At 39.5% G+C, this 12,711-nt stretch overlaps 1 protein-coding gene across 2 annotated transcripts in view; it reads right to left on the bottom strand.

The window, feature by feature from the left end:
- Window positions 1-12,711, bottom strand: part of sptb (spectrin, beta, erythrocytic) — a 32,340-nt gene that overhangs the window by 5,348 nt on the left and 14,281 nt on the right. For both annotated transcript variants that reach the window (XM_067455415.1, XM_067455414.1), the window contains 23 exons: window positions 12,314-12,465; window positions 12,041-12,214; window positions 11,291-11,397; window positions 11,096-11,176; window positions 10,774-10,889; window positions 10,571-10,683; window positions 10,294-10,481; window positions 10,086-10,203; window positions 9,348-9,506; window positions 8,910-9,212; window positions 8,624-8,774; window positions 7,642-8,512; window positions 7,391-7,528; window positions 6,550-7,309; window positions 6,150-6,352; window positions 4,278-4,368; window positions 4,019-4,165; window positions 3,422-3,691; window positions 3,071-3,295; window positions 2,861-2,950; window positions 2,438-2,722; window positions 2,126-2,256; window positions 76-280 (listed from right to left, as the gene is read on the bottom strand). In XM_067455415.1, the coding sequence (XP_067311516.1) occupies window positions 76-280; window positions 2,126-2,256; window positions 2,438-2,722; window positions 2,861-2,950; window positions 3,071-3,295; window positions 3,422-3,691; window positions 4,019-4,165; window positions 4,278-4,368; window positions 6,150-6,352; window positions 6,550-7,309; window positions 7,391-7,528; window positions 7,642-8,512; window positions 8,624-8,774; window positions 8,910-9,212; window positions 9,348-9,506; window positions 10,086-10,203; window positions 10,294-10,481; window positions 10,571-10,683; window positions 10,774-10,889; window positions 11,096-11,176; window positions 11,291-11,397; window positions 12,041-12,214; window positions 12,314-12,465 (5,078 nt within the window). The remainder of the gene's footprint in view (window positions 1-75; window positions 281-2,125; window positions 2,257-2,437; window positions 2,723-2,860; window positions 2,951-3,070; window positions 3,296-3,421; window positions 3,692-4,018; window positions 4,166-4,277; window positions 4,369-6,149; window positions 6,353-6,549; window positions 7,310-7,390; window positions 7,529-7,641; window positions 8,513-8,623; window positions 8,775-8,909; window positions 9,213-9,347; window positions 9,507-10,085; window positions 10,204-10,293; window positions 10,482-10,570; window positions 10,684-10,773; window positions 10,890-11,095; window positions 11,177-11,290; window positions 11,398-12,040; window positions 12,215-12,313; window positions 12,466-12,711) is intronic.

Genomic DNA, 12,711 nt, shown 5'->3' with positions numbered 1-12,711 from the left:
ATGACAAAACATTCTTTTGTGCAAGAGGTAGTATATGTGCTTGTATCAGTTGTATGTGAGTAAGTTCTGCTTTACCGTCACATGGTCAAGGTCTTGGCCCATCTCTTGTGAAGAGGCCACCACATCACGCTCTGCAATCCACTGCTCAAGATCCTCGACTTCACGACTCAGCAAGAAATGATGATATGTGTGGTCCAGCTTCTTTTTTCGATCCTCTGCTTGCTCCTTCAGCCCAGCATACTGCTTATCCACTTGTCCTTGTCTCCGGATGATGGCCTCTCTTCACATACAGACAAATAGAGATTAATCTTATTTATAGAGTGTTTTAACTTGCATTGGTCTGTCTCAGGGTTCAGTTCAGCGTAGTACCCTCATCTCAACATGCAACTCATTATTTAAAGGGGGCCTATTATGCTCTTTTTTTACAATATGTAATTTAAGTCTCAGGTGTCCCCAGAATGTGTCTGTGAAGTTTCAGCTCAAAACACCCTACAGATAATTTATTATACCATGTTGTAAATGCCCATTTTTGAGTTTAAGTGTCTTTGTGTATTGTGCATGTATCTTTAAATGCAAATGAGCTGCAGCTCCCCACCCGCTTTCCAGAAGAGGGCAGAGCCTTTATAGCTCATGTAATACGCTGCCAAAAACTAAAACATCTGTAAACTAAAACAACTGAAACATATTCTGAAAGCCAATTATTTTAGTCTATGAAGTTTAAATATGGATATATTTCTTATAAAAACGTGCCCCTTCACTTCAGAAGGCCTTTATTAATCCCAGTCATGTGGCGCAGTTATATGGTAGATAGATGCACTTTTATAGATTTTAAAAATGACCCAACAAGTCACTGCCATTATAAAGCTTAGAAGAGCCAGGACACTGCTGACAGATTTATGTTCAAATACAATGTAAAGGTGAATTCTGCATAGGCCCACTTTAAATATATGTATATATATAAAACATTATGACAATAATGATAATAATAATATTGTGTTAGTCCCCCTTTTACTGGCAAAACAGCCCTGACCCATCGAGGCATGGACTCCACTAGACCCCTGAAGGTATGCTGTGGTATCTGGCACCAAGATGTTAGCAGGAGATCCTTTAAGTCCTGTAAGTTGCAAGGTGTGGCCTCCATGGATCAGACTTGTTTTTTTAGCACATTTCACAGATGCTCGATTGGATTGAGATCTGAGGAATTTGGAGGCCAAGTTGTTGTGCTCCTCAAACCATTCTTAGAACCATTTTCCTTTGTTGCAGGGCACATTATCCTGCTGAAAGAGGCCCCAGCCACCAGGAAATACAGTTTCCATGAAAGGGTGTACATGGCCTGCAGGTGTAGGTGGTATTTCTCAAAGTTACATTCACATGGATGGCAGGACCTAAAGTTTCCCAGCACAACATTGTCCAAAGCATCACACTGTCTACGCCGGCTTGCGTCTTCCATTGCCCCGTGGTCCAGTTCCGATGCTCACATGTCCACTGTTCGTTGGCACTTTTTTTTACTATTCTGTGGTTATGCAACCCTAAACGCAACAAACTACACTGTGTATTCTGACACCTTTCTATCAGAACCAGCATTAAAGTAATTCTTCACCCAAAAATGAAAATTCTATCATTAATTACTAACCCTCATGTCATTCCAAACCTGTAAGACCCTTGATCATCTTCAGAACACAAATTGAGATATTTTTGATGAAATAAGTATAAAGTAGCTTGTCTGTTTGATCAGACCACACGGGCCAGCCTTAGATTCCCATGAGCATCAATGAGCCCAAGAGCCTGTCGCTGGTTCACCACTGTTCCTTCCTTGGACCACTTTTGATAGATACTGACCACTGCAGACCAGGAACATCCCACAAGAGCTGAAGTTTTGGAGATGCTCTGACCCAGTTGTCTAGCCATCACAATTTGGCCCTAGTCAAACTTGGTCGAATCCTTATGCTTGCCAATTTTTCCTGTTTCTAACACATCAAATCTGAGGACAAAAAATGTTCACTTGTTGCCTAATATATCCCACCCTCTAACAGGGCCACGGTGAAGAGATAATCAGTGTTATTCACTTCACCTGTCATAATGTTATGCCTGATTTGTATGTATACAAGCAATCAGTCCAAAATACCCATCTGGATGCTCTTCAGCCAGCATCTTCTGGGCACGATCTGCCAACTGCTGGACGGAGTATGCATAGTCATCCACTGCCTGCTTCAAAAGCAGATGTCGCTTCAGCATTATCAAAGCACTCTGTTCATCCTACAATCCAGAGAGAATAATTGTCAGTGACAGTTTATTTTATAATAGCTTTAATGGCAGCTCTGTACAAAGAATTTGGAACTAGCACAGAGTTGACATAACTTGGCATTTTGAAGACTATTTAAGACATAAATCAATACTTATATTCATAAGCTCTTTGCATTCTATTATCTAGTCTTACCTTGGCCTTTTCATCAGCAATCATGTAGAGTTCTTGTTCCCCTATCCAGGCCTCAGCCTCATCTGCGTCATTATAATACTGCTGGGCCTCATTAGAGCCATAGAGCCGTGCCCTACGTTTGTCCATCTCATCCTGCAACTTTGTCCACACCTCCTGAAGCTTCTTCATCTCCTCAGACATGTGTTCTTCCTCTGGACTGCCCTCTGCTGCTGCCATCATTCGCCGGCCACGCTCTAACACTTCATCAATGCGTGGCTGGTGACCATCAATCTCCTTTTGTAATGACTGTACAGGATATGAATGGTGTATATGAAAGGGGTTTAATGAATATACTATAAACTATTTCCAATAATGTCAAGTCATTGATGATCGGGAATGATTTTTGGGGTAAGTTTTTTGGGGATTTTTTTTTTGAAAACTCACTTGGTTCTTCTTGAGCAGAAGTTGGACCGTCTGAAGATCGTTGCCATGATCCTCTGACATTGCCATTGGTAATCTCTCGTTTACCCAGAGCTGTGGAGAACAAATGAAAACATCTATGTAAGAGTTCTTTAGAAGGAAAAAGTAAAAAAATAAATAAAAAAAGAATGATGCACTCTGAAAAGCTATAGTTTGGGTATGGTATGTACATACTATCTCATCTGCAAGATCTCTGAAGAATTGGTGCACTGCCTTAGCAGCCTCCAGCTTGCCCCTGCGTTGGGTGAGAGGTGTGAGGAGCTTCTGGAAGTCCCTCTGAAGAGTTTGCTGCTCAACCTCAAATTCGGGTTGGTCCTCTCTTAGGGAAGCATGCTGTTGTACAGCTTCCTGAAGTTCTTCCAGCTCCCGTGCACGATCCCGAACTTGATTCTCTGTTATCTAGGGAAGAAAAGGGTAGTATTTATGTAGTATCTTCTAAACTACCACCAGATATGGAAGATCAATGCACAGACCAAAATATACCATAATTGTACATTGTGTCACACAGCAAATTCAATCTCACACCTGATGCTTCTTCAGTAGGATGTTTGCACTGGTAAGATCCTTGACCTCTTCATCCACATCCCCCTGGAGTTGCTGCTGCAATTTAGCCAACCATTTCTTAAGGTCAGCCAGGCTCTGATCAAACAGCTCAGAACGGTTTGCGTCGAACAGCAGCCGAGCCTTTTCTTGTGTGGTGCTCTCCAGCTTATCCCATAGTTCATGAAGTTTAGCAAGACGATCCATAACAATGGGCTCAGACTCAGGCTTGGATTCCATCAATTCTTGTCCCTCCTAAATAGAACATGGTTCAATGTACACATAATTTTTCCAATTATTTGAACACATTGCTACTAAGGAATTATTGAAATAATGCTACACATTAGAAGGAGCCAGTAAATTGTATAAGTGTTATTCAACACAATTTTAAAATAATGTGAACCAAAGGCTTCAACTAAATCTTACATAATAATTTCATCAATTCAAAACAATTAATCAAAGCTCAAGGTAGGTCTGTCTATGAAAGATATTGTTAAATCATTTCCACTATGGAGAAAATGTTTACTTCTGACTCCCAACTGCTGTGCTCTATTATATGGTACACATAAAATTGCTATATACCTTATCAATGTTATAAAGCCAATCCTTGTTTGATGCTAGCTCTGCCATGAAGGCTTGGTGTTTTTGCCATTTGCTATGAAGGTTTCGAGCCTCATCATATGATGTATCCTGTGCAGTCAGCATTTTCTCATTTATCCAAAGTGTAAGCTAAAAGAGAGACGTAAATGTTTATTGAATGAGAGAAAGTATCACAAAGAACATTTTATTATAAGCAAAGTGTGAGATCTTGCCAATGAAAATTTTGTAAAGTAATGCTCACATCCTGTGTGTTCTGAAGGAAGTGTTGAAGTTCCCTGTTGTCTTTAAGTTTTCCTGAGACTTCCTTGGCTTTTTCTTGATTCTTGTTGTACCTGAAGTAATTTACACAAAAATCCATGGGTTAGTTACTGGTATGTCTCTAATGCAAAGTAGTGCAAAACGTGTATATGGTTAAATGTGAACACTAGCAGAGATTGACATGGCTTTTCTTTACTCAACCATTTCCACTTTAGAGAGAACACTTTAAAAGAGCAACATAACCCAATGGATTAGGTGTACTTTCACAAAGAAATCAATACCCATCAGGGCAGGCGCCCATCTTAAGGAGTTACAGACTGCCTGGGCAAATAGGGGAAATGCAGGCCACTCCTTTACAGAATAATGCTTCTCTCACACACTGCTGATTCAGCACAAGTAAACATAAAGCACAAATGCATGGGTGCATTAATACTAATTAATAACTAATACATTAATAACTTAATATTAATATATAAATTTAAAAAGAAACCAAAGGTTGTTCTCTAAATTACACTGACATTGAGGAATGAAAATAGTCAGTATTCAATGTAAAGGTTCTTTTCATGCCAATTGATATACTAGTCCAGAGGAGCATTAAAAAAAAAAAAAGTTCAATAAAGCTTTTGTTCACTAATTTCTGCTCAGCTGCTATAGCCTAAATACAGTAACAGTCAAACATTTTGTAAACAATACTTCTTGTAGCCATTAAAAATGTATTGTGTCTTTATATTATAGCCTAATGTTATTTTTTAATTTTATCTATGTTGATTATGAAAAGTGAACAGCATGAGTAAAATATAACACATCATGCGATGTGCAATATGCTAGAAGACATGAAGTGGTTCAGACATGATTTTGACCACTTCATCAAGTTTTGTTTTGTAGAAAGCCTTTCTTTAAAACTAATTTAGTTTTATATAAATTGTATCATGTTTCATCAGCCAATTGCCTGGATTTAATAAATAAGGAGCAAATAGGCTATAAGACAATATAATAATGATGAGGCGCAGGCGTACTCACTTGCATTGCAAGTGAACTGGAGCCCATAGGCTTCTTGCCACACAGACATATCGGATAGTTTACAAAAATCAAATGATTCAGAAAACGTTTGCAATTGAAATGACTGGGGAAAAGTGTCCCAATCAACCTGAATTCCCCCTATACTCTTTGAAATCATAACTGTATTGCATTATGTTGCAATCTTATAACATTCATCATTACAAATGATTCAGTTATTTTTATAGTCATTGTAAAAAAAAAAAGCAGTTTTAGTGTAGTTCAATGTCATATTAGTACTGTTTTTTTTGTTTTGTTTTTAGGATTACACTTCTTTCAAAAAGATAAAAAATAGTAATGTCAAATCTTTTGGTATAATAAGATAGGGCTTTATAATGTGCCTTTGGCCCCCACTTTATTTTGTTAACTTATATCCTAAATAAACTATATTTATTTAAATATATTTATTTTGTCCTGTTCCTTAGCTCCCTCTCGCAGACATGACTCAAAGGCTCATTCATTATGCGGCTCGTTACGTGGTTCTTTTGTTGTTTCTGGTGTAAATAACATCATTATTCATGATCGTTCATGTCTATTTGCATATTTCTAAAGAAAAAGTGTCTTATAAAATTTAAATCAATGTATTGTTTTATGTAAATGAGTATGCACAATGATTCTCACATCAGTTTAAAGCAAAAACTCAAAGCAACAACACCCATTAGTCAAAAGTCTTCTGGACACATATCTATTGTGTGGTTTGTGGCCTTATTTCCGTGACTTACATTTTGTTTTGTTTTTCAAAAAAACATGCATAAACGTTATTCTCTCAAAAATACATGCATGTAATATAAAAACAAACCTATCCTCAATGGAGCCCATCTTGTCTTTCACCCTTCCTGAGTAAAGGTTTCCACTGTCAACCAGCCTCTGACCATTCTCCAGTGTGCTGAGTATCTTCTCTTCATTAGCATCCATGGTGGTAACAAAGTCCTCATGTTTTTTCAGGGCCTTTTCTGCTCCATCAAGGGTGTCAGGCTTGTCTACGTGGGCTAAAGTGTATTCCTTTCAAGAAATAAAAAAAAATGCAGAAAGAAACATAGCAAATGAAAAATGAGGAACAATGTTATTAAATAGCTATTAACAGTTGTTTGTAAAGAATATTTAGCAGTTAGTAAGGTTTGGTTTTCCCAAAATTACTCTTCTCTATGACAAGAAGACAGCATAACAAAATTACATTCATTTTGATAATATATGTATACCTGGTTATTTAAGATGGCCTCAGCCTGCTTGGCATCCCTCATGAATTGTTGGAAGCCGAGACCCTGATCAAGGAAGTTCTTGCGGCTGTCCCACATTTTGTGCAGTTCATCCCAGCCCTTATCAAGACCCTCCAGCCTCTGCTCCAGCTGCTGATACTGAGGATCATCTTCTTGGCCCTTAATGACTGCTGTTCCCATGTCCCTCACACGATGGTAGTCTTCCTCGTGACCATCCATATCATCCCTTACGGCATCATGGATACTCAAAAACTGCTCAGCCTCTGGTAAACCATCAGGCATATCTTCATATGCAACAGCTTTCTGTGTTTTGAACAGCCAGGCTTGAAAATCATCCATGTCTTGTAAGAAGGTCTGCAGCTTGCTGACCTCCCCAAGAGAGTCTTCACGGTCTCTCAGGGTGCGTTTCAACGTGTTCCATGCTGCATCCAACTCTTCCTGTCTGGCAAGGATATCAGAAGCATTTTCTGGATGTTCCATTACAAGCTTCTGGGCTTCATCATTCAGGAAATCCAACTTATCTTGGATGGCAGCAAGGTCTCTTTCCATGCCAAAGAGCTTCCTCTGAATAGTAATGACTGCAGCCAGGTCATTCCCAAGGTCCTGTGTAGACTCAATGACTCGTGTCTTCTCTTTTATCCATGACTCTGTCTCATCACATTCAAGATCATAGTTATGTAGGCTGAGGGCTGAATCTACTTTACGTTTCTTATCCTCCACCATTGCCTTAAAAGCTTCCCACCTACGAGAAAAAAGGAACATAAACTGTTTGTAAAGTATTTGAATTAGAACTGGCATTCCTATCCAGGGTTATAACTCTTACCTCTTATTGAGACGAATTTGACAGTCTTTCACTTGTTTTGTTTGTGGATGTCTGCTGTCTTCAAGTTGCTTGGCTGCTTTATTGATATTATCAACCCGAGCCTGCATATTGCCCATTTCTTGAGCAAGAATGCTGAGCCTATCAACAAACAGAACATCATTTTATGACAGTGGCATAAATTGGAATCATTTTCCAGTTTAAGAAACACACTTACAATAATGTCTCTGGGTTCATAAAACCAACAGCAATACCTGTTTTGTACAACTTCTAGATCTTCCAAATTCTCAGGTGTCTCTAGCCCAACCAGCCAGGTTTCCTTCTGGCCCATCCAGAGCTCACAAGCATCTGTCTCACTGAAGATAGTGTAAAGAGCCATGGTGTCATCCAGTTTCTTCTGCCTTAGGTCCGATAGGGTCAGAAGCTCAATATACATATCCCGGATATCATTCAAACGCCCCTGGATGTCTGGTGTGTTCCTTAATTCCTCAGGAAGTCCATTGGCCTGTTTGGATAGAGCATCAATAATGGCAGCATTTTTAGCGGCTTCATCTCTTAAGTTATGATGTTTCTTGAGAAGTCGCTGGGTAGTGTATTCATCATGCCCAACGTCGTCACTGCTCATCTGCCGCATAGCTTCAACCATCCAGACCTTGAGGTCATCAGCATCACCCTGAAACTGGAAGAAGCGTTGGGTGTCTTGCAGATTCTGTTTACGGAAGGCAGCCAGTTCCTCCAGCTGTTGCCACTGTCTTCGCACATCATCCATGCACTGCTGCACTTTGGGGTAACCCAAGTGCTTGGCCTGGACCATGCTCTCTCCCTCATCCATCACCTGCTTCAAATTGTCCCGCCTGGCAGCAAGCTCATCCTCAAAGATGCTGTGTTTGCTCTGCAGCACCAGCACACTGGTCAGGTCCTTACCATAGTCAAGAGATGAGAAAATATGCTCCTTTTCCCGAATCCAGCTCTCCAAATCTGCCATTTCCCATAAAAAGTTCCAAAGCCGTCGTGACTGCTCAAGACGGGCCTTCCTCTGAGCTGCAAGAGCACACAACTCCTGGTAGCACAGGTCCAAGTGTTGTACCCGATCACGGATCACTTGTGGGTCACATGGTTTATAACCTTGACAATTAAGAGCAGAAAAGTAAATTAACAATGAATAGTGTGTAACGAATAAAGAGACTACTTCACACCTATATCACGAAAGTTAAACAAGAGTTTAACTGTACTTACTATCACCATTGGCAAATTTAAGAGCAGCTGCATTGGCTGATCGTACTCTTTCTGCCTGCACTGCTATGTCACCCTCTACCAACGAATGTTTTTGCAACAAGTCTTCCACTTCCAGTAACTGTTTTCCGAAGTCTGGGGACAAAAGTCGGCTCTGAAGAACAAATGTCCAGTAAGAAATAGTTAAAATTAAGCTTTTTTCTTCAATTACATGAGTTACAATGCAACATAATATTAGCATACTATAAAGCAAATTGTATAAATCAAGCACACTCTTCCCTGTTCCTACCTTCATTTCATCCATCCAGCTGATGATGTACAGCATCTCCTGAAAGATACTCTGAAGGGTAAGATTCTTGTCTAGACGACCTCTACGAGATTTCAAGAGCTCTTGCAGGTAGTCCCACAGCCTCAAGATATTGTCTTTTCTAGCATCAATGCGTTTAGCATCATGGTATCGTTCTGTTTCCAGTTCTTTAGACAAGGCCACCAGTGCCTGAACGCGTTCTTCATATGCAGCAATGTCTGTCTCTATGGCATCATGTTTCTTTTTAGCTGCCTCCACTGCTGGTAAGTCATAGCCGAAGTTTTCCTTCACAGTAGAAAGCAAAATGATGATTTGAATCTTCAGGTGTTACAACCATGAAAAGATGTGTATCACAAATTGGGTAAAATCAGGGATCTCTGCACATTTCATCTTACAGATGACCTGTGGAAAATGTGTTACCTGTGCAACTAGTCTCTGATTTTCTAAAAGCCAGGTCTCTCTCATGGCTGCCTTCCTGTCAAAGCGACGAGCCATCTGCTCCAGCTTCTCCTGTCTAATGAGTTCATCTCTTAGGACCCGCTCACGGTCATGTTCTGCTTTCTCCAAACGCTCCCATGCCTGAGAAAACAAGCACACACACACACACACACACACACACACACACACACACACACACACACACACACACACACACACACACACACACACACACACACATTCAAACAGCTCAGAACCTCTCAGCACACTAGAATTATGTTTAACCTCTGTCACTGTGCCTGCAAAAAAAAAGCATGTTAGACTAGCATGTTAGCTTATAGTGCCCTGCCTTCCATTTAAACTCGGGTATGGGAAATTCCTACTTGATGTCACTAGACATCGTAGTATTCTATTGGCAAGTGTGGTAAGTGTCAGAGTTTGTTTTGCAGATGTATCACCTAAAAAGCATTATATTGTAAAGTAATTTAAGAACATCGGCACACTGATGCATTTTAGTTATTTTCCTGGGTCCAACCATATTTGCATGATGTCACCTGTATCACAGTGAAATCACAGTTGTAGATTTCTGCACATATTTCCAAGTTCATAGTCTGACTTTAAGTGGAATTAGATTTGATTAGATTGCACAATTATAATTGAAGGTTGGAAGATCATACTTTCTGATTTGAAACTAATGCAGCATTAATCTTAGCATCTCACCTTGTTGATATCTGACACCAGAGCACCCTCTTTGGGTGTGTAAACTCTCTGATTATTGGCCCTCATTCTGCTCTGGATGGTGAACAGCAGTACTTCCAAGTTGCCTTTCTCCTGAAACCTGAAGAGGAAGAGATAAAAAGTAATTAATGTTGGTTGCTTAATAGTCCTACAAAAAAAGAGACATTAGTTCATAAATAGCCTAAATTACTTAGGTGGTTTTTCCACGGTACGGTACGAGTTGAAAGCCTGCAGCTGCTGTTGGACACCTGTAAGCGAGTTAGCAAGCTTGCGGTTGTTCAGCACAATGATGGTTTGCTCAATCCATTTTAGCAGGTCTGATGACAATGTCTCATACTTCTCAATCATCTTCTCTGTATCAATGGCCTGGTCCAGCACCTGGAGAATATGACTATAGATCAATACAAATGTCCTCTTGCATTACACACAAATATTCACATTGGAATGGACTGGCTCAAATTTGGCACCTTCCCAACGCGCTTGCCCTCAACTGCCAGAGCTTTCATCTTAGAGAAGTAGTGATAAAATGCAACAACGTATGTGATTATGGACTTCTCATCTGGGTTCTCAGTGAAGACATCTGCAAACAATATAATATAAAAATGTTATCTCCATAGTGGGAGGATAATTATTTTAAGCTTTAATTTAATAATCAAAAGGTTTTACCAACCTTCTGGGTCCAGGAGCTTGGTGACACCAAGTTTTTGTTCAGCTACGTTAAAAGCCTGCTGAAGGTTGTGAGTGGGGTTGGACCTCTGTAGATTGCCATAGTCCACCAGATCTGGCCTTATGGAGTGAAATGAGAATAAAAAAAGTATGGAGAGGAGAGATTAACTATTAACCAAACTTAATGAATGAAAGCAACATTTGACATGCATATGAGCACATTAGCTCAGCATGTCACTGCATCTCTCCTAACCACTAAGCAACATCTTTTGTCTTAATATTTGTACTTTATGTTGGAATTGTATCTTTCTCTTGATATGTATCACCTGTGTTTGTGAATGAGAGCATTGAACGCCATGCCATCTTTCCAGCTTGTGGTGAAATTGGTGATGTTTATATTAGGGTACCTGCAGATACAAAACAATCAGACAAATCCCTTTGCAAACACAAAATACTCATACAAATTTGTAGCACTTGCTGTCAAATTCATTACTACTAAAGTACAGCAATTGTTGTCCTACCCAGCAGTCTTCATCTGGCACCAGAGGAGCAGTGCATCTTTGGCCGAGCGGGTCTCTAGCCGGCCTGTCTGGTCAGCTTGTCCTGTCTCTACTATAATGTCTTGAATCTGTATGCACATGAGGAAAGAAAGAAACAAAAACTGAAATAAATCCTACTTGCGTACTAAATCCATACCTCTATTCCTGTCAACTAGACATTCCTTCTGTTTTAAAGCATTTAAAATCAATAATAAAAACTAAATTAATTAAAAGAGCTATATACTGTTATTTGCCCCTTGTGCATCCATTCTTGGATATGCAGAGGCATTGTTACTTTATTTAGACTTTTTATGTCTCAATAGTTTGTACATTGCTGTGGGAATCAGGCAGAATAAAGAGCAATCAACAATTCCCATTCCGGTCTGTTTCTTTTCATTTTTGAGGATCTGAATTATGTACCAGACTAAACTATTTGAAGTGGGTGGGCTAAAAATATCCTGCTATCAAACTGAGAGATTAAAAATAAATATTAGCTTTTCCAATCCAAGCCAAATAAATGTAAACTTTCCCTATCAGCCTAAGGCATGATACAAAAACTATGCTGCAGGTCTACTTTAAAACCAGAAAGTTTGGATTGTTCTGTATGTTTTATATGCAGTGCAATGTTTTATGATAGTTACAATATTTAAACCTTCCTTATTCCTTGTTATTCAGTTTAAATAATACTTAGATGCACAGAATAAATGGAGCTGAACAGAATGATAGGCTGACCTGGAAACGCAGAATGATGGTCCAAATGAGGCCCAAGATGAGCCGGTGATTCCCATCTACAATATCATGTGATCCCATGTTCTCTAAGTGCACCTTCTGCTCCTTTAGAAACTGTAGTGCTTTATCCACATTCTCCAGACAGTGGATGCGCATTCGGCCCTTGGTCGGCTTGGGCTGAATGGTGGAAAGATGAGGAATCAAAGACATTACTGTAATGACATCAGTGGTGTGGTCAATTCAAGGTCTGGCATCGTTACACACTAAAACACTCACCAGTCTCTCCCCTGACAGAACCTCCAGTAGTCTGATGAGCATTCTACCATCCCGCAGGTCTAGATAGAGATCTGAGATTCGGCAGCTGACTCTGGCTAATATGGAATTCACCCATTTTGTAAAAGTCTTCTTTTGGACAGCCTCTCGCTCATCTGGTTTTGACAGCAAGAGAAGAACATATATATATAATTTTTTTTTTTTTTTTTTTGCAATTAGGCATTTCTCCCCCAAATTGTCACAATAAAAGTCAACCTATTCAGACAGTATTTAATTTATTAATATCAGCTTAAATTCAGTAATACAATAAATATCATGATCTGTACTTATACTTACAAATATCCTATCTTTTGTAAATGCCCTTAATTGCCAGTGTGCTATATTGTACTGAAAATAATGTT

This window comes from Pseudorasbora parva, chromosome 10 (assembly GCF_024679245.1).
Source record: "Pseudorasbora parva isolate DD20220531a chromosome 10, ASM2467924v1, whole genome shotgun sequence".
NCBI classification, from domain to species: domain Eukaryota; kingdom Metazoa; phylum Chordata; class Actinopteri; order Cypriniformes; family Gobionidae; genus Pseudorasbora; species Pseudorasbora parva.
The sequence above is the reverse complement of the archived record's forward strand: the minus strand, read 5'-3'. Positions and strand labels throughout refer to the sequence as shown.